Here is a 21631-nt window from a genome sequence, read left to right as displayed (position 1 = left end):
TGTTCCCTACAGACCCCGTTCCCTACAGACCCCATTCTCTATAGACCCCGTTCCCTACAGACCCTGTTCCCTACAGACCCCGTTCCCTACAGACCCTGTTTCCTAGACCCCATTCTTTAAAGACCCCGTTCCCTACAGACCCCGTTCCCTAGACCCCATTCTTTAAAGACCCCGTTCCCTACAGACCCCCTCCACAGCGTGTGGTTACTCGGTACACTGTGGGGATAAATGAGATGTTGTTGTTGTTGTAAATGGGTGAAAAAGTCGGTGTGATCTGGCAACCCGGTGAGTCGCGCGCTGCGCTCAGTGTCTCTGCGCTCGTGATCCCGCTGGGAGAGAAAGTGGCGCTCGAGCGCTCTGTGATCGACACCACGGCCTCGCGCCCACAATGAATGGCTGTTTCTGAGGAGAGAGAGAGACAAAGCGCGCGTGCGCGTGTGTGTGTGTGCGCGTGTGTGTGTCGGACTGCTCCGCGCGAACACTCGGTAACGGCTCGAGCTCGGGGGTGAGTATCCGCTCCGCGGGGGAGCCCGGGGTCCTGTGCTTGTTTGCTGGCGGTGTGTGTGTGTGTGTGTGTGTGTGTGTTGGGGGTAACGGTGCTGTGCTGTGCTGTGCTGTGGGGAAGGTGTGCGGTGGCGGAGGGGGAGGGGCGCAGACGAACGGTACCGACAGAAAAAGTTTAACCAGTTCGCGGACCTCCGGATGATGGCGGCCGGTTGAGGCCTGACAGCTGCGGCGGGGTGTGTGAGCTGATCCCGGCGGAGTGTGGAGAGAAATCCGAGGTGTGTGTGTGTGTGTGGTTTTGGGTTGGTGTGTGTGTGTGTGTGGTTTTGGGTTGGTGTGTGTGTGTGTGTGTGATCGGTGTGTGATCCTCCCGAGGCGGCGCGCGCCGCTGTGTGTCCCCCCCCCGCGGGCCGAGCGCAGTGGTTCAGTCCGGCTCGCCTGCGCGTGTCCCGGGATGACCTGTTGATGTCTGAACACTCAGCCGAGGCGCGGCGGACCGGAGCAGCTCGCGGCCGCCCGGGAGGAAATGTGAACAAGTTGGAGTGTTGCTGTTCGGCCGAGGCGGGAGGGTTCCGGTCGCGCGCCACAGTCGGGTTTATACCGGATTTTTCCGCCGGCGGGGCTGAAGCGCGCGGCCGAACCCGGCTCTGTCTGTGGCTGAAGCTGTGCGGCCTCCGAACTCCGCGCGCGCCGCAGGACCCGCTGCAGTGAGAGAGAGAGAGAGCGGCACGCGCACACTGAACCCGCCGGCCGCGCGCTCTCCCGGTGCCGGAACGCGCCGCTGTAACCGAGGGGGTTTGGCGTCGTCGCGCGCGCACACACACACACACACACACACACACACACCCGCCTGTCTGTCTGTCTGCCTGTCTGTCTGTCTGCCCGCAGCACCGGAACCCCTGCCCGAGCAGCGCGAGGCCTCAGGTCTGACTCACTCACTGATTTATACACAGTCCGGTTCCGGTTACACTTCTGATCACGTGCACACCGAACCGCAGCACTGATTGACTCGGTGTGTGTGTGTGTGTGGTGTGTGTGTGTGTGTGTGTGTGGTGTGTGTGTGTGGTGTGTGTGTGTTTACTGATCTATTATTGTACAAAATGCCGTGATTCACTTTTACTTCCATCAAATCTGCAGAACCTGAGAGAGAACTTCCACTTCTACAGCCGCTCGCATGCGTGTGTGCAACAGAGAGAACCTCACACTGGAACACTGAAGAACTTTTAAAGAACCATTAAAGAAGTTTTACTGGAAGAGTGCAGTGAGCGGAACACCAGGGTTCTCCTCACACAGACAAAGTGAGGAACGTGTTCTCAGTGTTTGTGTGTGAATGTGGACTGCACCACTCTGAAAAGTTCTTCAGAGATAAACAAAGCTCAGAGCTGCTTTTTAAATGTTTAGAACCATCATGAAGGAACCAACACACCGCTGCACTCGGCTTATAAACGCTTTATAAACGCTTTATAAACACTGATCAACTCAGCAAAATCCTTCTTTAAAGGTTCTTAAAAATTTCTTCAAAGGTTTCTACCTGGACTCTGTTGTGACGGAAACGGTGAGCTGTAGGGTTCTCCACAGAACCGCATCTCCCATGGACGCTGACACTCAGGTTCTCAGTTTGATTCGAAAGCGTGAGATGCTGAACGTTTCCTCGTCACTGCTCCGATAGTTCCATGTTTTTGACGTTCTCAGAATTGACAGCAGCGCAAATGTCAAGTTTCTGTAAAGAACCCATTTAATCTTCTCACCATGACCTGCAAGAACAGTGTCGTGGAACCAGGGCAGGGCACGCTTCTCTCATGGCATCTTTTTCCTTTTTACCCCTCAGTGCTTTCGCTTCTGTTCCCCATCAGGGCACAATCACCTAAACCTGAGTGAGATGGACTGCAGATAAAACAGCAGGGTTACATCGACGGCGTAAAGCTTTATTCAGGCAGGATGAGTTTTCCATGTGGATGTGTGTGATGTCATTATTCCTGGAATATCTCTGGGATTTTCTTCGGAGTCGGTCACAGTTTACAGAAACATGACTCCGTGTTTTCTCCTTTATAAAGTGAACAGGAGAAATAACTCCAGTTAATACATTTATAAATCCTGAGTGAAGTCGGGGGGGGGGGGGGTAAAGACTGTCCTATCCTGGGGGAGGAGTGTGTGTGTGTGTATAAACACCCCCGCCCCCCAGTATGCTCCAGGAAGCACTCACTTCTTTCTCTTTTCTCTGGAGTTTAAAACTCAGAACGATAGAATTGAGATGAGGTGTAAAAGGGCGTGGCAGACACAATGCTTCCAGGAGCTCTCAGCTACAGACCTGTTATGGTCATGTGACCAACTAACAATCAAGTGTGGCCACGCCCCATTCAACAAGCACGATAACTCATTCAGTGTGTTCCATGCAGACTCGTGTCCCTGTGCTTCCCGTGTGACGTTAATCAGAACGGGATTCGGGTCGCGATGGAGACAGAGTACTCTGTTTGGATATTCCGAGTTTGGCCTTTTTCCAGGTTTAGTGTTTTCCAATGAAGACGTGCGAGTTCCGATCTGCTGATAGTACTGAGGTTTGAGGAGTGTTCTTTGGATGTGTTTCCAGAACATTCGGAACCCGAGTCTCAGTGGGGGGTTTACAGCAGTTTGTGACCCACGAGCTCTCGGCTGTTTCCACTCCGCTCTGCGAGTTTTACACAAAACCCCCTCGACAACCAGAGTTCAGACTCCAGACGAGCAGAACAGAAGAACTGAAGGTTCTGCAGCACCACAACAGAAAGTTAGAACCATTGAGAAGCCCTGAGGAACCTTTTCTCTGTGGTGTCAGGGCGGGCGTTAAAGCTGCCAATCTGATGAAGGATTAAACTTCTGTTTTTATTTATTCAGTAAAAAGTGATTTCTCTAAAACGACCTGCTGTAGCTTCGGTGTGTTCCTTCAGCAGGGTATTAGTTCCATTACAGTCGGGCTGCAGAGTTGACGCTTACATTCTTTCTGGAGAGTCGTGCCTCTGCCTTTTCTTTTCTCTACCACACACACACAGGCCTGGGGTTTATTTAAGAAGTTCCCCTCTGGCAAGGTTGTGTGTGTGTGTGTGTGTGTGTGTGTGTGTGTGTGTGTGTGTGTGTGTGTGCGCGCTGGCCAACTGTAAACAAGCCGTTTTGTCTGATCTGTGTGGCTTGGTGTGTGTGTGTGTGTGTGTGAGAGAGAGGTAGTGACTTAGAGACAAAGGACACTTCTTTCCCCCTCAGGAGATCCCGTTCCCTTTCCACTGTGGAGTGAGGTCTCGTTTTTTGACATTAGCACTATATCATTGTTGTTAATTTTCCTGCAGCTTGATGTATATTTAAATTAATCTCTGTCTCACGCACGCGTGCACACACACACACACACACACACACACACACACACACACACACAGACCTTTGTTATCTGTTCTTAAGTGTGATGCCTGAAATGAAAGCTCTGTGACTTTGCGTCTCTTCCTGTCGGGTGAGAACGAGACGTTCTGTGTCTCAGAGCTGAAGTTTGTGTGTTCAGGTTCCACTCGGAGTTCTGCACGTCTCTAATTTGGCATTTCTCGTGGAACAGCAGCCATGTGTGCGATCCGGATCGATCAGGCTATTTAACTGTTCTGCGTTCTGATGCAGGAGTGTCAGGTTCTGTGAGTAGGAACAGCAGGAGCTTCAGAGAAACGTTGGCTGAGAAATGGCTGGTTCCTGTCGAATCCCCAAGCCGATTTGGGATCAGCAGGATCATGGTGATGGTTAATCTCTGAGCTCCAGCAGGTTCCTCATGGGGTCATATAAAGGAGAACCCAGGTTCTAAAGTACCATAAAAAGTCCAGTGTTTGTGTACAATCATGGAGAACCCAACTGTGTTCAGTGTTTCCTCGAGGATTTGTTTCAGCAGCGGAGGTAAAGGGTTGTGCTGTAGCTGTGTGTGTGTGTGTGTGTGTGTGTGTGTGTGTGTGTTACCCCAGTGGTTGGAGTGTATATTGCTCAGTAGTAATACACACTCACTGTCACATTGGTTTTTTTTTTTTTTTTTTAAATGACCTGTTGATCTTCACAAAAATCAGCTCTCATGATGAAAACAAAACTGAGTTTGATGATTTAATTTCTATAAAAATAAATGATTTAACACTGAAAGGAGGAAAAAATCCAGCTTTGTAATTTTTAAGAAATATTTAATAATTTTAAAGAGTCGGTTTAAGATCTCATCAGGATCCTGATCCCAGTGTTGGGGTTTAGTTCATGATCCTGACGAGCGGCTCGCTGTAAATCGTCCCTCATTCCACACTTTATTCTTCACCACGTGATAATTAATTAATCAGGACTTTTATCTTTCTGCTCTCTCTCTCTCTCTCTCTCTCTCTCTCTGTCTCTCCTCGCCCCGCCCATCTGTAAGGTTGTATCTGAGAATGATTGGTGTTTGATAATTTTCTCACGTCACAAATCAGTCAGAATATTAAATATTGTCGGATCTCCGCTAAGGTTCCAGATTTTAGAACCAGAACTTATTTGTTTCCCTTCAGAACTTCGGAACAGAGCTCAGAACCCAGAGTCCCCCTCTTGCTGAACTTGCTGGACCATGTTCCTCCTCAGTATTTTTCTCTTTTTGAAGAAATATTATTTTAGCAAACTGCTCTGAAAATGCAGTCAGGAATATTTTAATACGCCGTTTTTATCAACATTGATAGCAATTATTTACCGTCTTTATCACACTAACGTTCCCAGTATTATCATTCACTGAATTCACTAATATTAAAGTTACCAAGCTAACGTTAGCTGGACCATTAGCAAACAATTTATAATCAATTGGCGATGAACATTAATAGAGAAATACCCTGTGAATGTTTGTTTATTTAAACTGTAAAATTTATTTTTAAAACCCCTTTCACAGATGAAATCGGTTAATGTTTGAGGTGAAAACAACACGGAATAGAGAACGCATGTTCATTCTCACTCAGTCTTCCATAACGGAGAAGTTACGGATCTGGTGTTTTCCCGCCTGACGGTATTTATCGGAACGCTCCGGAGTGTGACCCGTGTGAGAGCGGACACAACATGGCACGAGTCGAGCTGCATCACGTCTCCGAGTCTCTTCCTGATTCTGAACATTTATTTTGTTCAAGTAAAAGATATTGATAATATTTTTGTGATACAGTGAGACACCGTATCCACTGACTCAATCAAGCATGCAAGCAACTACAATTCACACACACACACACACACACACACACACACACACACACACACACACACACACACACACACCTGCTAATAGACAGCACACACACACACACACACACACACCTGCTAATAGACAGCACACACACACACACACACACACACACACACACACACACACCTGATTTCACTTTCACGTATTCCTCTCCTTATTTAAGCCCCGCCTTCTGTTAGTGTGTCTTGTGTTTGTTGTTATTTTCCCTCCTGATGCTGGTTTTGTTCCTCACTCCTACTGTCGCGTTTTCACGTCTGCTGTTTTGTTCTGTGTGAATAAAAGGTTTTCGCACTCACATCTCCACATCTCAACCCTGATGATAATGTTAAGTGGAAACGTCAGAATCCAGAGAGAGAGAGAGGGACAGAAAGAGAGAGGGACAGACAGACAGAGAGAGAGGGACAGAGAGAGAGAGAGAGGGACAGAGAGAGAGAGAGAGAGAGGGACAGAGAGAGAGAGAGAGAGAGAGGGACGGACAGAGAGAGAGAGGGACAGACAGAGAGAGAGGGACAGAGAGAGAGGGACAGAGAGAGAGGGACAGACAGAGAGAGAGAGGGACAGACAGAGAGAGAGGGACAGAGAGAGAGAGAGAGAGGGACAGAGAGAGAGAGAGGGACAGAGAGAGAGAGAGAGGGACAGAGAGAGAGAGAGAGAGAGAGGGACAGACAGAGAGAGAGAGGGACAGACAGAGAGAGAGGGACAGAGAGAGAGGGACAGAGAGAGAGAGGGACAGACAGAGAGAGAGGGACAGACAGAGAGAGAGAGGGACAGACAGAGAGACAGCGTTGCTTGTTTTGAGTCGCTGCTTTACACTGAGGCAGTGTGAGTGCCGTCACAAGATCACGACATCATTTATGTCTCCACTGTCAAAACGTAAATCTGACGGTTCTGACTCGCACTGGAGCCGTAATGAAAGACTCCTGTGAATGTCACTGATTCGACGGGGTGAAGATTAACATTTCCACTTTACTGTTTTGCTCCCGTTCACATACTGTTACAGCGGAACAACAGAAAACACAGTTTATACTGAGAATCATTTCCTGATCGCTCAGGGTTCTGTTTTAGTCGGGATTTAGTCCGTGGAACTTGGTTTTAATTTTAGTCATGGGGGCAGCCATGGCCTGAGGGTTAGAGACACAGCCCTGGGCCCAGAGGGTCGTCAGTTCAATTCTTGGGACCGGCAGGAAAAATGTGGGGGTGAACGAACCGCACTATCCCCGCCCTCTGGCTGAAGTGTCACCTGACCTGTAGCATAGCCGCCCACTGGGGTGTGTGTGTGTGTGTGTGTTCCGTGCTTCAGATGTGTTAAATGCAGAGGAGGAATTTCACTGTGCTCTAGTGTTCACACAGTAAACTAAAAGTTTCTTCTTGTAAAATGTGTCCTGTAGTTTTCGGAGGGGTTTTGTGAACAAAATTAACACATTCACGCTAAACTGAGCCGAAGACCTGTAGAAATGTTGTGTATTTTAGAGATTTCAATCAACAAAACAAACAAAAAGAGAAAATTAACTCTGGGCATGACACAGTGCTTTAATGTCGTGGTGTTGGCTGAAATAAATCCACTCCTTTTAAACGTGTGACTCTGAGATGAAGGTTCTGCAGGTTTCCCTCGAAGCTCGTGCACTCTGACTCTCGGGTCGGTCCGATTCCTACTGAGGGGTTTGAGCATGACCTTTAGCCTTTACTTGCTTCCCAGTGTGAAATCACTGCTGATCCCAGTTTTCCATTTTCAGTCAGTGCTCTGGGAATCAGCTGACCTGGATCCAGTCCCAGCATCCTCTGAGTAACTCAGCAACTGTAAGATTCCATGATGTTGTGGTGCTTCATCATCAGATTGGTACAGATCCAAAAAAATATCCTCTTGGGTTGCAGAATTACAACCCCAATAGAGATCTTGCAGTCACGTGACCGGAAAGTACACAGCCGCCATCTTGTCGGTGAAAAACACCGCTGAATACTGCTGCACTCGTGTACAGAATGGATCAATTTCAACCGACGGACTACACGGCTCATTTTTCTAATGAACAGATAACTAGATATATGTCTAAAATAAACGATCTACAGATTAGCGACCCTTATGGCTTTCCGGACGGAGTTTTCACGACCGTGTCAGTGGATGTTGAACTGCCAGCGGAATACCTGGATGTGTATAATTACCTCATTAACTTTCCCTCGCTGTTCAGTGGTGAAGCACTGCATGCTTATAAATCTCTGGACAGTTTTCTTTACAGAAATTCAGGATTTGTCAGCGACTCAGATGTGGCATCTTGTACAGTGGTGCTTGTGAACCCTTTAGAATTTCCTATATTTCTGCATAAATATGAACTAAAACATCATCATATTGTCACACAAGTCCTAAAAGTAGATAAAGAGAACCCAGTTAAACAAATGAGACAAAAATATTATACTTGGTCATTTATTTATTGAGGAAAATGATCGAATATTACATATCTGTGAGTGGCAAAAGTATGTGAACCTCTAGGATTAGCAGTTAATTTGAAGGTGAAATTAGAGTCAGGTGTTTTCAATCAATGGGATGACAATCAGGTGTGAGTGGGCACCCTGTTTTATTTAAAGAACAGGGATCTATCAAAGTCTGATCTTCACAACACATGTTTGTGGAAGTGTATCATGGCACGAACAAAGGAGATTTCTGAGGACCTCAGAAAAAGCGTTGTTGATGCTCATCAGGCTGGAAAAGGTTACAAAACCATCTCTAAAGAGTTTGGACTCCACCAATCCACAGTCAGACAGATTGTGTACAAATGGAGGAAATTCAAGACCATTGTTACCCTCCCCAGGAGTGGTCGACCAACAAAGATCACTCCATGAGCAAGGCGTGTAATAGTCGGCGAGGTCACAAAGGATCCCAAGGTAACTTCTAAGCAACTGAAGGCCTCTCTCACATTAACATTAGCCAATGTTCATGAGTCCACCATCAGGAGAACACTGAACAACAATGGTGTGCATGGCAGGGTTGCAAGGAGAAAGCCATTGCTCTCCAAAAAGAACATTGCTGCTCATCTGCAGTTTGCTAAAGATCATGTGGACAAGCCAGAAGGCTACTGGAAAATGTTTTGTGGACAAATGAGATCAAAATAGAACTTTTTGGTTTAAATGAGAAGCGTTATGTTTGGAGAAAGGAAAACACTGCATTCCAACATAAGAACCTTATCCCTTCTGTGAAACATGGTGGTGGTAGTATCATGGTTTGGGCCTGTTTTGCTGCATCTGGGCCAGAATGGTTTGCCATCATTGTTAGAACAATGAATTCTGAATTATACCAGCGAATTCTAAAGGAAAATGTCAGGACATCTGTCCATGAACTGAATCTCAAGAGAAGGTGGGTCATGCAGCAAGACAACGACCCTAAGCACACAAGTCGTTCTACCAAAGAATGGTTAAAGAAGAATAAAGTGAATGTTTTGGAATGGCCAAGTCAAAGTCCTGACCTTAATCCAATGGAAATGTTGTGGAAGGACCTGAAGCGAGCAGTTCCTGTGAGGAAACCCACCAACATCCCAGAGTTGAAGCTGTTCTGTACGGAGGAACGGGCTAAAATTCCTCCAAGCCGGTGTGCAGGACTGATCAACAGTTACCGCAAACGTTTAGTTGCAGTTATTGCTGCACAAGGGGGTCACACCAGATACTGAACGCAAAGGTTCACATACTTTTGCCACTCACAGATATGTAATATTGGATCATTTTCCTCAATAAATAAATGACCAAGTATAATATTTTTGTCTCATTTGTTTAACTGGGTTCTCTTTATCTACTTTTAGGACTTGTGTGAAAATCCGATGATGTTTTAGGTCATATTTATGCAGAAATATAGAAAATTCTAAAGGGTTCACAAACTTTCAAGCACCACTGTAAACAAGAAAATAATCCTCAGTGGACGGGTAAGTCACTTAAGTATTGAGTACTAATACTATTTATATCAGTATCTAGTATAGCACTGACCAGCCGATTATAGAATAGAATAAGGTAATTCCAGCTGTAATTCCAAATCGTCCGTGTTGTTTACCATGGATCTGGCGTTGGAGAGGTAGAGGCTTGGCAGTGGAGATTTGAGTGGCTGTTTTCTGAGCTTAGTCAACAGGCCGGCTCTGCAGCCTCGCTTTTGCTTCCACTCCCGACGCCGCCTCCTTCGCTTTGCTTCCGATAACAATCCATGGAGACCCCGCTGGTCTCGCTATCTCGTCCGGAATGTTGTGCATGCGATGGAAATCGCTACAAACCGTCATTTTCTGCTGGAAACCAATGTCCAGTAAGTCCATACGGTTGTAGTGGATATTGAAGTCCGGTACAGACGAACAACACGCAAAAATACACACAGAAAACATAAAAACCGTGCACAGGTAGGGAGAGCTTGTAGCCGCAGCCGTTGTAGTAGAATTGTATATAGTAGGGTTTTCCAGAAGAAAAGGTAGAAGTAAAACCAGAAGTAGAAGTAGAAGGCGGAAATATGGCATTTGACCGACAAGATGGCGTCTGTCACAATCTGGATCGGCTGTGACGTCACATGCAAGTGCTCCATTCCAAAAAAGTTGTGACGCTGTGTAAACTGTAAATAAAAACAGAACACAATTTTCAAATCATGGAAACTCTATATTTTATTGAAAATAGTACAAAGACAACATATCAAATGTTGAAACTGAGAAATTTTATTGTTTTTTGAAAAATGTTTATTTTGTATTCAGTGTCAGCAACATGTTTCAGAAAAGTTGGGACGGGGCGTGTTTACCACTATGTTGCATCACCTCTACTTTACCAACACTCTGTAAATGTTTGGGAACTGAGGAGACCCACTGCTGCAGTGTTGAAAGAGAAATGTTATCTTATTCTTGCCTGATGTACAATTTCAGTTGCTCAACAGGTCGGGGTCTTCTTTGTCATATTTTGCGGTTCATAATGCGTCAAATGTTTTAAATGGGAGACAGGTCTGGACTGCAGCAGGCCAGTTTAGCATCCAGACTCTTTTACTACAGAGCCATGCAGTTGTAATATGTGCAGAAAGCGGTTTGGCGTTGTCTTGCTGAAAGAAGGAAGGCCTTCTCTGAAAAAGATTTAGTCTGGATGGCAGCATACTGCTCTGAAACGTGTTTATATCATTCAGCATTAACGATGCCTTCCCAGATGTACAAGCTCCCCATGTCATGTGCACTAACGCCCCCTCATACCATCACAGACGCTGAATGCTTTTGAGCTGTTCACTGATAACAAGCCGGATGGTCCCTCTCCTCTTTAGCCTGGAGGACGTGGGGTCCATGATTTCTAAAAAGAATTTCCACTTTTGATTCGTCAGACCTCGGGACAGTTTTCCACTTCGCCTCAGTCCATCGTAAAAGAGCTCAGGTCCAGAGAAGGGGGCGGGGTTTCTGGATATTGTTTAAAAGAAGAAAGAAAGAAACCTTTATTCGTCACATGCACACTTCAAGCACAGTGCAATTCATCCTCTGCATTTAACCCATCTGAAGCAGTGAACACACACACACACACACACACACACACACAGAGCAGTGGGCAGCCACACCAGAGCGCCCGGGGAGCAGTCAGGGGTTCGGTACCTTGCTCAAGGGCACCTCAGCCCAAGGCCGCCCCACCCCAACCTAACTGCATGTCTTTGGACTGTGGGGGAAACCGGAGCACCCGGAGGAAACCCACGCAGACACGGGGAGAACATGCAAATTCCACACAGAAAGGCCCTCGCCGGCCACGGGGCTCGAACCCGGACCTTCTTGCTGTGAGGCGACCGTGCTAACCACAACACCACCATGCCACCCATCAAATTGGCCCATCAAATTTATATCTGGTTTTAACTTGCGTTTGTGGATGCAGTAATGAAGTGTTTTCTCAGACGATGGTTTTCTGAAGTGTTCCTGAGCCCATACAGTGATTTCCACTACAGACACGTGTCTGCTTTTAATGCAGTGTCTCCTGAGGGCCTGAAGATCACAGGCATCCAATGCCAGTTTTCAGCCTCGTCTCTCGCATACAGAGATTTCTTCAGATTCTCTGAGTCTTTTAATGATCTTTTGGACCGTAGATGATGTCATACTCAAATTCTGTGCAGTTTTACATTGAGGAACGTTATTCTTAAATTGTTGCACTGTTTGCCCACGCAGTCTTTCACAGGGCGGTGAACCCCGCCCCATCTTTACTTCTGAGAGACTCCGCCTCTCGGGGAGGGTCTTTTTATACCCAATCATCTTACTGACCTGTTGCCAATTAACCAAATTAGTTTTTTTTAGCATTACACAACTTTTTCAGTCTTTTGTTGCCCCGTTCCAACTTTTCTGAAACGTGTTGCTGACATCAAATTCAAAATGAGCAAATATTTTTCAAAAGACAATAAAATTTTTCAGTTTCAACATTTGATATGTTGTCTTTGTACTATTTTCAATGAAATATTGGGTTTCCATGATTTGAAAATCATCACATTCTGTTTTTATTTATGTTTTACACAGCGTCCCAACTTTTTTGGAGTTGGGGTTGTACATTCAAAACTGTTTAATCCCAGAGAGTCAGGAAGTGCTGATGGCATTTCAGTCGTACCTGTAGATCAGATTGTGACCTGGCAGTAGTGCTGGCCCGTGAGTTCATCAGCAGCAGAATTGGTTGGGACTTGACTAACGTGCAGGAATTAGGAGGGACTAAACTTGAGGGTTCGTTCTGCTGCATCAGCATCTTGTACTTTTGTTTACTTTTGTGATTTTCAAACCCTCAGAAATTGTTATACAATAATATGACCATAAAGAATCCACAGCTATGGCTGTTCTTCAATTCTGGAATTTTCCTGATGGAATTCTTTCCTGTCTTGTCGCTCCCCTCAGATTTCCGTGGTGGTGCCGGCCGTAGCGCCATGGCTCAGACCCTTCAGATGGCGATCCCCAACTTCGGCAACAATGTCCTGGAGTGTCTGAATGAGCAGCGGCTGCAGGGCCTGTACTGCGACGTGTCCGTGGTGGTGAAAGGCCATGCCTTCAAGGCGCATCGGGCCGTACTGGCGGCCAGCAGCGCGTACTTCCGTGACCTCTTCAACAGCGGCGCTGGCAGCAAGGCCCCGGCCATGGTGGAGCTGCCGCCTGCCGTACAGCCTCAGAGCTTCCAGCAGATCCTGGCCTTCTGCTACACGGGCCGCCTCAGCATGAATGTAGGAGATCAGTTCCTCCTCATGTACACCGCCGGCTTCCTGCAGATCCAGCAGATCATGGAGAAGGGCACGGAGTTTTTCCTGAAGGTCAGCTCACCCAGCTGCGACTCTCAGGGCCTCCATGTCGAAGAGACGCCGCCATCTGAACCTCAGAGTCCCGTGACTCAGACGACTGCCAGCATCTCGGCCAATGGAGGAGGAGCAGGAGGAGGAGGAGGAGGGGTGGCGGCGGTCACAGCTACAGCCACCAGTCGCCCCGCCGCCTGCCTCACCCCGCTGCCTCTGGTGTCCCGAGTGAAGGCAGAGCAGCCTGATGTCTCGCCCTACTCTGTGGTCTGCACTCCTGTGGCGAAGCGTCTTTGGGAGGGCGGGAGCCGAGATGGTACCGGAGCATCCGGAGGATCTGGTGGGCGGAAAGCGGCACGATTTTCCCAAGAGATGGCGCGCAGTGGCGCGATCCAGCCACAGGGACTGGCTGTAGGATTGACCGTGACACCCGGAGGCCACACTGCTAACGCTAATGGCAACGGGAACAGTTCCAGCAGCAGCACCACCCCTGAGGGCACCAGCCCCGGCACCGTGAGTGCCTACGCCAGTGACTCGCCCATCTCTTATCACGATGATGATGAGGAGGAAGAGGCGGTGGAGGACGGTGCTGAGGAACAGTACAGGCAGATCTGCAACATGTACACCATGTACAGCATGCTCAACATGGGCGCCACAGGTGAGACGCCGCACATCATAATGTTTAGCACACGCTAATGTTTAGCTCATCATTATCTTTAGCACACGCTAACATTTTGCACATCATAACGTTTAGCACACGCTAACGTCCACACTAATATTTTGTACGCAGTGTCTGGTGTTCATTCCATCTGTCTAAACGTAGAGGAGAAAATATTATCAGCTTTTCCAGAATGTTCTGATGGTTATGAGGACTTAAGCCTCTGCTTTCGGATTGCGAATAAATACGGAATGAGATTCACAAAAGTTCAGGAGCTGAAGTGGGGGAAGAAACTGCAAAAGAATAAAAAACTTTTAACGAAAAAGACTGAAATTGGAAAATGAACACAAAAGTAAAACATTTTTCACTGATACTGGTGGAGTTTACAGTGACATCTTGTTTGACTCGTGAGGGGGCGGAGTTAATGACAATGGCTCCCCATTGGCCAGTAAGGTTTGGATTGACAGCCAGTTGAAGCTGAAGCAGTTGTGTCTGATGGACGAAGCCGTTCTGCAGAAACACTGGATTGGATTATCTTTAATGTCCCCTCGGGGCAATTTCATTCACAACTAGACTGCATTTCCGCAGAGAAAAGGCAAAGTGTGCTTGCTGAGCTGTAGCAGAACAGCTATCATACTAGCATGCTAAAAGCTAGCATGCCAACATGTTAATGCCAACATGCTAACAGTTATCATACTAACATGCTAACAGTTAGCATACTAACATGCTTACAGCATATTAACATGCTAAAAGCTAGCATGCCAACATGTTAATGCCAACATGCTAACAGTTATCATACTAACATGCTAACAGTTAGCATACTAACATGCTTACAGCATATTAACATGCTAAAAGCTAGCATGCTAACATGTTAATGCTAACATGCTAATAGATAACATGTTAACAGCTAGCATTCTAACATGCTAATGATTAACATGCTATTTGTTAAAATTCTAACACTTTAAGTCAAGTCAACTTTATTGTCAAATATGCTCTACATGCTCGACATACAGCACAGATGAAATTTCAGTCCTCTCTGACCCACGGTGCAAACAGGCAATGCAATAAATACAAATAGAATAATTGAAAAAACAAAATAACAATATAAATAGTATAAACACTAGATAAGAACTAGACATAGACTAAACACTCAAATACACACACACACACACACACACACACACACGTGAATTGGTGCAAATAAACAAACAGTCAAGGGCACTTGAGGTACAGCAGGTAAACATGAAATAAGCAGAATAAACAAACTAGCAGCTGTTAAGGTGAGGTAGTGCGGAATAGTGCAAATGAGTGAGGTAAAGTGAGATGTGCGGCCCCTGAGTTCAGTGTGTTAATGAACGATGAGATGTACGTGTGTGTGTGCGTGTGTGTGTGTGCTCTTTAAGGGTAATATGCTGACAGCTATCATGCTAACATGCTAATGGCTAGTATGTTAACTTTTAGCATGCTAGCACGCTGAGGGTGACCAGCTAACATGCTAACAGTTAGCATGCTAACATGCTCAGGCGAACTCGCTAACAGCAAACATGCGAACTCTGCATGCTACCACGCTAATCCTAACATGTTAACAGCTCTCATGATAACATGCTAATGGTGAACATGCTAACAACGCGCGAGCTAACAGCAGGCATGATATTGTAATGGGTAACATGCTAACAGCTAGCATGGTAACACGTGAATGCTTATATGCTTATTGCTATCGTGTGTGCGTGTAAGTATTCCTAATAAAGTGGCCATTGAGTTGAAGTTGATTTGCTGTCAAAGTCTCAGATGAGCAGATCCTTGCCAAACGCATCATCACCTCTGGGGGAAGGGAGGAACGACTCACTCGAGCTTCCACTGATTAGCGGCAAAACGGAGAAAAACTGGACGGATGAAAGGCGAGAGAAAGGCGAGTGCGGGTCAGAACCGATATCATGTGTGTGATGGTGATTTGGCCTGAGGTGCCGTATGAAGTTTGGTGGATGTGTGGTGAAGTGTTACTGAGCAAAACTCCATTCATTAGAATGGGGCCAAAAATCAATGGAAGCCTATGGAGGAAAAAGGGATGAGCAAAAAGAAAGGAAAAATATGAGTGCGGGTCAGAACCGATTGCATGTATGTGTCGGGGGAGTTGGCCTGAAGTATCACATGAGGTTTGGTGCATCTGCGATGGAGCGTGTGCGAGTAGGACGATTCGATTCATGAGCCCTATTCATTCTCTATGGGAAAAAAACAAAAGAAAAACGACAAGAACAAGAGAACGGGCGCGTCGATCCAAAAGCTGTATACAAGCACACTACACCACTTCGGGCCAGACGTCTCAGAGTCAGAACAGTGTCTCTATCTCGAACGCCCTAGGAGGAGGAGTGGATCCAAAAAACATGTCGGAATAAGGCAGAATAAGTAAACTTGAGAAGAACAGTAGTGTGCTCGCCTTCGGCTGCTGCGTGCCTGAGCAATAAACACTAACAAGTAGCCAACACAAATATACACTCAAACACATAAAACATGACACAGAAATTAGTAAACATAGACATAAATACACATTTCAAAAATATAAGATCACAATACTGTATATTCAAGAACATATCAAGAAATTTATACATACACGGAAATAACAAAAATAACTTAAAGCTTATTTAGGAACCCAACAGCTGCTGGTACAAATGATCTCAAGTATCTGTTAGACCTGGCCCGCTTAAGAAAAGTATAACTCCTCCCTGATGGTAGGAGGCAAAACTCAGAATGAAGTGGGTGATTAATATCTGCCAAAATAGCCATTGCCTTCTGTCCATTAAACTCCGACTTCACGTATTTACAGTTTAATGGACAGAAAAACGCAGACAGACTCGGTGTTTATCGCATTTTTTGTTTCATCATTACTTTGATCAGAATGCAGCTCATTTGATTTACGTCACATTAACAATTAGAATATTTACATCTGAAATAAAATTATTTAAGGGAGATACGCAGAGCCTTTATTTTTAAATAAATTTCTGAGTGGATAGTATCTCCATCCTTGACTCTTGTACGCTGCATAAATGGGAATAAAAATATATAAAACAGGATAAAACTCATTAAAACAGGATGGGTGCTATAACTTATGCAACATACATGTACATGCGTGCATTTTCACTGATAAAACGTAAAAGGCTCATTAAATAATCAGATGAACTGAGACAATCACATTCTGAAGCAAATTAAATAATCTTATACCGCTAACTTAAACACACAATACAAGTTACATGGATTAATCTAAATGCAGGGAAACAACGAGTTGTTTTTATCCAAATGAGAGTTGGCGCTTACCCGTCTGCGTTCTCGCTTTTTGAAGGCCGATCTTGTGGCCGATTGTTTTTGAAACAATCTGACTTTCAGTTGTTCGTTCAGTTCTCTGTTCATTCGCTTCTTCCACATAAAGGCGAGATGGCAGCGATATCCAGTTTAGAAATCAGACGGCTGCTCCACTCATTCACTTTTCTTCATACCGAGCACTCCGCCATTACTGCTGGGCTCAGGCAATTACTAAAACCCGGGACGGAACGGGATGTCATCGGTTTTAGCAACAACCACAGGGAGGTCACTGCCCGAGCGATATGGCCCATCCTGTTCCATCCCGGGTTTTACCAACAACCTTCAGCTCACTCCGGGAGGACTGGTGTAACTGAACTCACTTTCCTTTAAATAAAATAAAATAAATACTTTCCTTTTCTTGTAGTTTTCTTTTCCTTTAATTGTTGGTACTGCACCCTCTTTCAAGCCGGGCTTATAGCCAACGCTCCTCAACAGATCAGAGGTCTCGTACGAGTCTTCAGTAAAATGTGCAGAGCAGAGGAGAGACCACTTCGTAGGCGCCCAATGTGCCCGTGAACTTCTCGCAAAACGCGTCCAAATCTTTGCAGTTTGAACATTCTTGGACCATGAACGCAACTAAATCCACCTTCTGTCGTGTTGCTGCACCGGCCAGCAACACATCTACATGGCATGGCGATAAATTAGCTCAAAATGGAGGATCGGAGTTGCAGTCAGCTCTGTGTTTTAGTATAGCGGAAATGGCGATGAGACCGATAGACTTCCTGTTGTGATGTTACAGACGTCAAGGTCATTCACTCAAACCGCTACCTATATGAATCACTTTAATCGTAAAAATTACTATATTAGATTTATTGTTAACGCTTAAAACTATTCCTGTGCCGTTCTTGAGGTCTCAAGGCATTTATAAACGAAAGTGAGGCCATGACTCTGCGTATCTGCTTTAAAGAGTTTCTTCAGTCAAAGGCTTTAATCTTAGAACTGTGCTGAGTTTCCCAAAAGCATCGTAGCACAAAGATCATCGTTAAATGGTCAAGTGAGCAGTACAATGAACACTCTCTCTCTCTCTCTCTCCTAGTTAAGAGGCTCTTAGTGTTAAGAGGCTTTTGGGAAACCCACCCCTGTTCAGTAAAACATTTTGTGCACAACAACACATGATTTATTCCCACAGCAACTGATGTGCTTTTCACTAACGGGTCTGATATCTCTCATCTCATCTCATCTCATTATCTGTAGCCGGTTTATCCTGTTCTACAGGGTCGCAGGCGAGCTGGATCCTATCCCAGCTGACTACGGGCGAAAGGCGGGGTTCACCCTGGACAAGTCGCCAGGTCATCACAGGGCTGACACATAGACACAGACAACCATTCACACTCACATTCACACCTACGCTCAATTTAGAGTCACCAGTTAACCTAACCTGCATGTCTTTGGACTGTGGGGGAAACCGGAGCACCCGGAGGAAACCCACGCGGATACGGGGAGAACATGCAAACTCCACACAGAAAGGCCCTCGCCGGCCACGGGGCTCGAACCCGGACCTTCTCGCTGTGAGGCGACAGCGCTAACCACTACACCACCGTGCCGCCCAGGTCTGATATATTTGGATTCTTATACATGTTACATTTACTGATTATTTTTTAATCTTGTCTCGAACAGTGAAAACTGGGTGTGATTTTATTTTTCTCGGAGATTGTGTGAAGCTTTAGTTTTATTGGAAACCCTGGAAGTTTTAGTTGATTTTTGTTCTTTGTTTTTTCAATAACGTGAACACCACAGCGCTGTTTCTTGTAGTTTACAGGTTTTATGATTAATAGAAAAGAATTTTGGCATCAGATTTTATAAATTCAGAAAAACATTGTGGCAAATATTTTCAAATTTATCTTCATAAATTAAATCTTGAATGTTTCAGGTTTTAGAGTTGGTCGAGTGTAAATGTAGCTCTTCTCCTGTTTTTAAACCACTGACCTGATCTGAGAGCAGTGCAGGGTGCAGTGTGTCCGGGTGATGAAGGGTTTCTGTGGGAGGATGAGTGACAGACGTTAGAGCTGAAAATAGAAGGAGAGTTTTAGTCAAACTCTGAGCAGATGGTGCAAAGAAAACATGTGAATGAGTCTCTGCTCTCTCTCTCTCTCTCTCTCTCTCTCTCTCAGCAGGCGAGCGAGTAGAGGCTCTGCCGGACCATTCAGAGACTCGGAGTCGGATGCGAGGGCGTCAGGACCTGGCATCTCTCCCTGCAGAGCTCATCGCTCAGATCGGAAATCGCTGCCACCCGAAATTGTATGAGGAGGGCGACCCAGCCGAGAAACTGGAGCTCGTTACAGGTCAGAAACTCACACGCGACCTGAGAGAACATCTACAGTTTCTTTTTCTTGGTTTCTTTTTCTCACCTTTACTCTTAAACATAAATGAAAAGGAAATGAGGCGTGTTTGGGAGGGGGCGGCGTTGAGTACGGGGCGTGTTTGGGAGGGGGCGGCGTCGAGTGCGGGGAGTGTTTGGGAGGGGGCGGCGTCGAGTACGGGGCGTGTTTGGGAGGAGGCGGCGTCGAGTACGGGGCGTGTTTGGGAGGGGGCGGCGTCGAGTACGGGGCGTGTTTGGGAGGGGGCGGCGTCGAGTGCGGGGCGTGTTTGGGAGGGGGCGTCGTCGAGTGCGGGGCGTGTTTGGGAGGGGGCGTCGTCGAGTGCGGGGCGTGTTTGGGAGGGGGCGTCGTCGAGTGCGGGGCGTGTTTGGGAGGGGGCGTCGTCGAGTGCAGGGCGTGTTTGGGAGGGGGCGTCGTCGAGTGCGGGGCGTGTTTGGGAGGGGGCGACGTTGAGTACAGAGTGTTTTTTGGAGGGGGCGGCGTTGATTACGGGGCGTGTGTGTAAAGTTGATAGAAACTGGAGTGTGTGTGTTTGCGATTTTATCTGGAACTCATCAGCTGCTGTTTAATTCAGTTTTAGTCTTAGGTTTAGTTTAAGTTCAGACAGATACAAGAAATGTTTACACACACCTTATTAATTACTATATGTAGTTTTTGTTTGTGTGTGGGGTTTTTTTTATGGTGTGTGTGTGTGTGTGTGTGTGTGTGTGCACGCGCAAACTTCTCTAGTGTCTACATCTTCACTAAAACAGATGAGCAACAGCTGTGTCGTCCCCCCCCCCAAAAAAAAAACAAAAAAACCCTGTTGGTTCCTGTAGAACCCTGTGTACACACACACACACACACACACACACACACACACACACTCCAGTTCCACATTAGCTGACCGGTTGGTGCTCGGACTGTAGTAGAATCTGTGCTGCATTATTCCTCCTCGGAACTGCTGGTTTGGGAAGCACCCTCGGAATTATGGGATGTCGCTGCAGCAGTGACTTTATTCTGTATAGAACCTCAGTATGTTAACGTTATTGGTTCTAACTGTGTGTGTGTGTGTAGGGACTGGTGTGTTCATCTCCAGAGCTCAGCTGATGAACTGTCATGTCAGTGCAGGAACCCGACACAAAGTGCTGCTGAGGAGACTGCTGGCTGCATTCTTTGACAGGTGTGTGTGTGTGTGTGTGTGTGTGTGTGTGTGTGTGTGTGTGTGTGTGTGTGTGAGAGAGAGAGATACAGTAAATATAAACTGATGTGTGTTGTAAAATTTCACCTGTGGTTTAAACTGGTGTGTGTGTGTGTGTGTGTGTGTGTTCAGGAGCACTCTGGCGAACAGCTGTGGGACAGGGATTCGCTCCTCCACTAATGATCCGAGTCGTAAGCCGCTGGACAGCCGCGTCCTCCACGCTGTTAAATGTGAGTGAACATGAGGACAATCGAAACCTCGTCACAGTTTTACACACAGCTGACGAGTTTATCAGGAGAGTGTGACGTGATCACGTATGTTTCTGTAAACTCAGGGTGTGTTTTATTACACACACACAGTAACTAAAATCATTGATAAGATTATTTACAGCTGTGTGAAGTTCAGTGTGGTTTTAAATCTTTACACTACAAACAAACACTGCTGTTAAACTCGTCTCAAAAGCTGCACACAGGCTCATATCGCACGCTCATGTATCAGTATCCACGAGCAGAAACCCACCCTCCCAAGCGCACCTCTCTACTCCACATGCACAAATGACTTCTCGCGAGCACGGGACTGTGACGATTCTTTCCTGGGCTCTTCATTTATGTTCATCACTTCACTTTTTATTTACAACTCAGACTCCAAAAAAGTTGGGACACTGTGTAAAACGTCAATAAAAACAGAATGCAATATTTGCAAATCCTTTCTGACTTATATTCAGTTGAATACGGCACAAAGACAGGATATTTAATGTTCAAACTGATAAATGGTTTTTTTTTTTGGTAAACATTCACTCATTCTGAATTTGATGCCTGCAACATGTTCCAAAAAGTTGGGACAGGGCAGCAAAAGACTGGGAAAGTTGTAGAATGCTTTTTAAAAAATGCTTGGAACTTTCTGCATGTAAACAGGTTAATTGGTAATTGGAAAGGCTCAGTCATTCACAAGTAAGGATGGGGCGTGGTTCACCACTTTTTGAAAAACTGCATGGGCGAATAGTCCAACAGTGTAAGAACAACGTTTCTCAATGTACAGTTACAAGGAATTTAGGGGTTTCACCATCAACAATCCATCGTATCATCAAAGGATTCAGAGAATCCAGAGAAATCTCAGCGCGTAAAGGAAAAGGCCATAAACCAACACTGACACCCACGACCTTCCACCC

At 46.1% G+C, this 21631-nt stretch overlaps 1 protein-coding gene across 5 annotated transcripts in view; it reads left to right on the top strand.

Annotated features, from left to right (window-relative positions):
- Positions 1-390: 390 nt before the first annotated feature.
- The window catches only part of nacc1a (nucleus accumbens associated 1, BEN and BTB (POZ) domain containing a), a 43484-nt gene continuing 22243 nt past the window's right edge, over positions 391-21631 (top strand). Inside the window, exons 1-5 of one of the 5 annotated variants that reach the window (XM_060901064.1) lie at positions 391-505; positions 12568-13611; positions 19080-19247; positions 20340-20445; positions 20596-20693. In XM_060901064.1, the coding sequence (XP_060757047.1) occupies positions 12597-13611; positions 19080-19247; positions 20340-20445; positions 20596-20693 (1387 nt within the window). In that variant the 5' untranslated portion in view covers positions 391-505; positions 12568-12596. Of the gene's footprint in view, positions 506-697; positions 783-1130; positions 1429-1645; positions 1803-12567; positions 13612-19076; positions 19248-20339; positions 20446-20595; positions 20694-21631 lie in introns of those variants that run through there. The other 4 variants (XM_060901061.1, XM_060901062.1, XM_060901065.1 and 1 more) reach the window with 4 other exon arrangements.

Source organism: Neoarius graeffei, chromosome 20 (assembly GCF_027579695.1).
Source record: "Neoarius graeffei isolate fNeoGra1 chromosome 20, fNeoGra1.pri, whole genome shotgun sequence".
In the NCBI taxonomy this organism is placed as follows: domain Eukaryota; kingdom Metazoa; phylum Chordata; class Actinopteri; order Siluriformes; family Ariidae; genus Neoarius; species Neoarius graeffei.
This window is presented reverse-complemented; position numbering and strand designations above follow the sequence as displayed.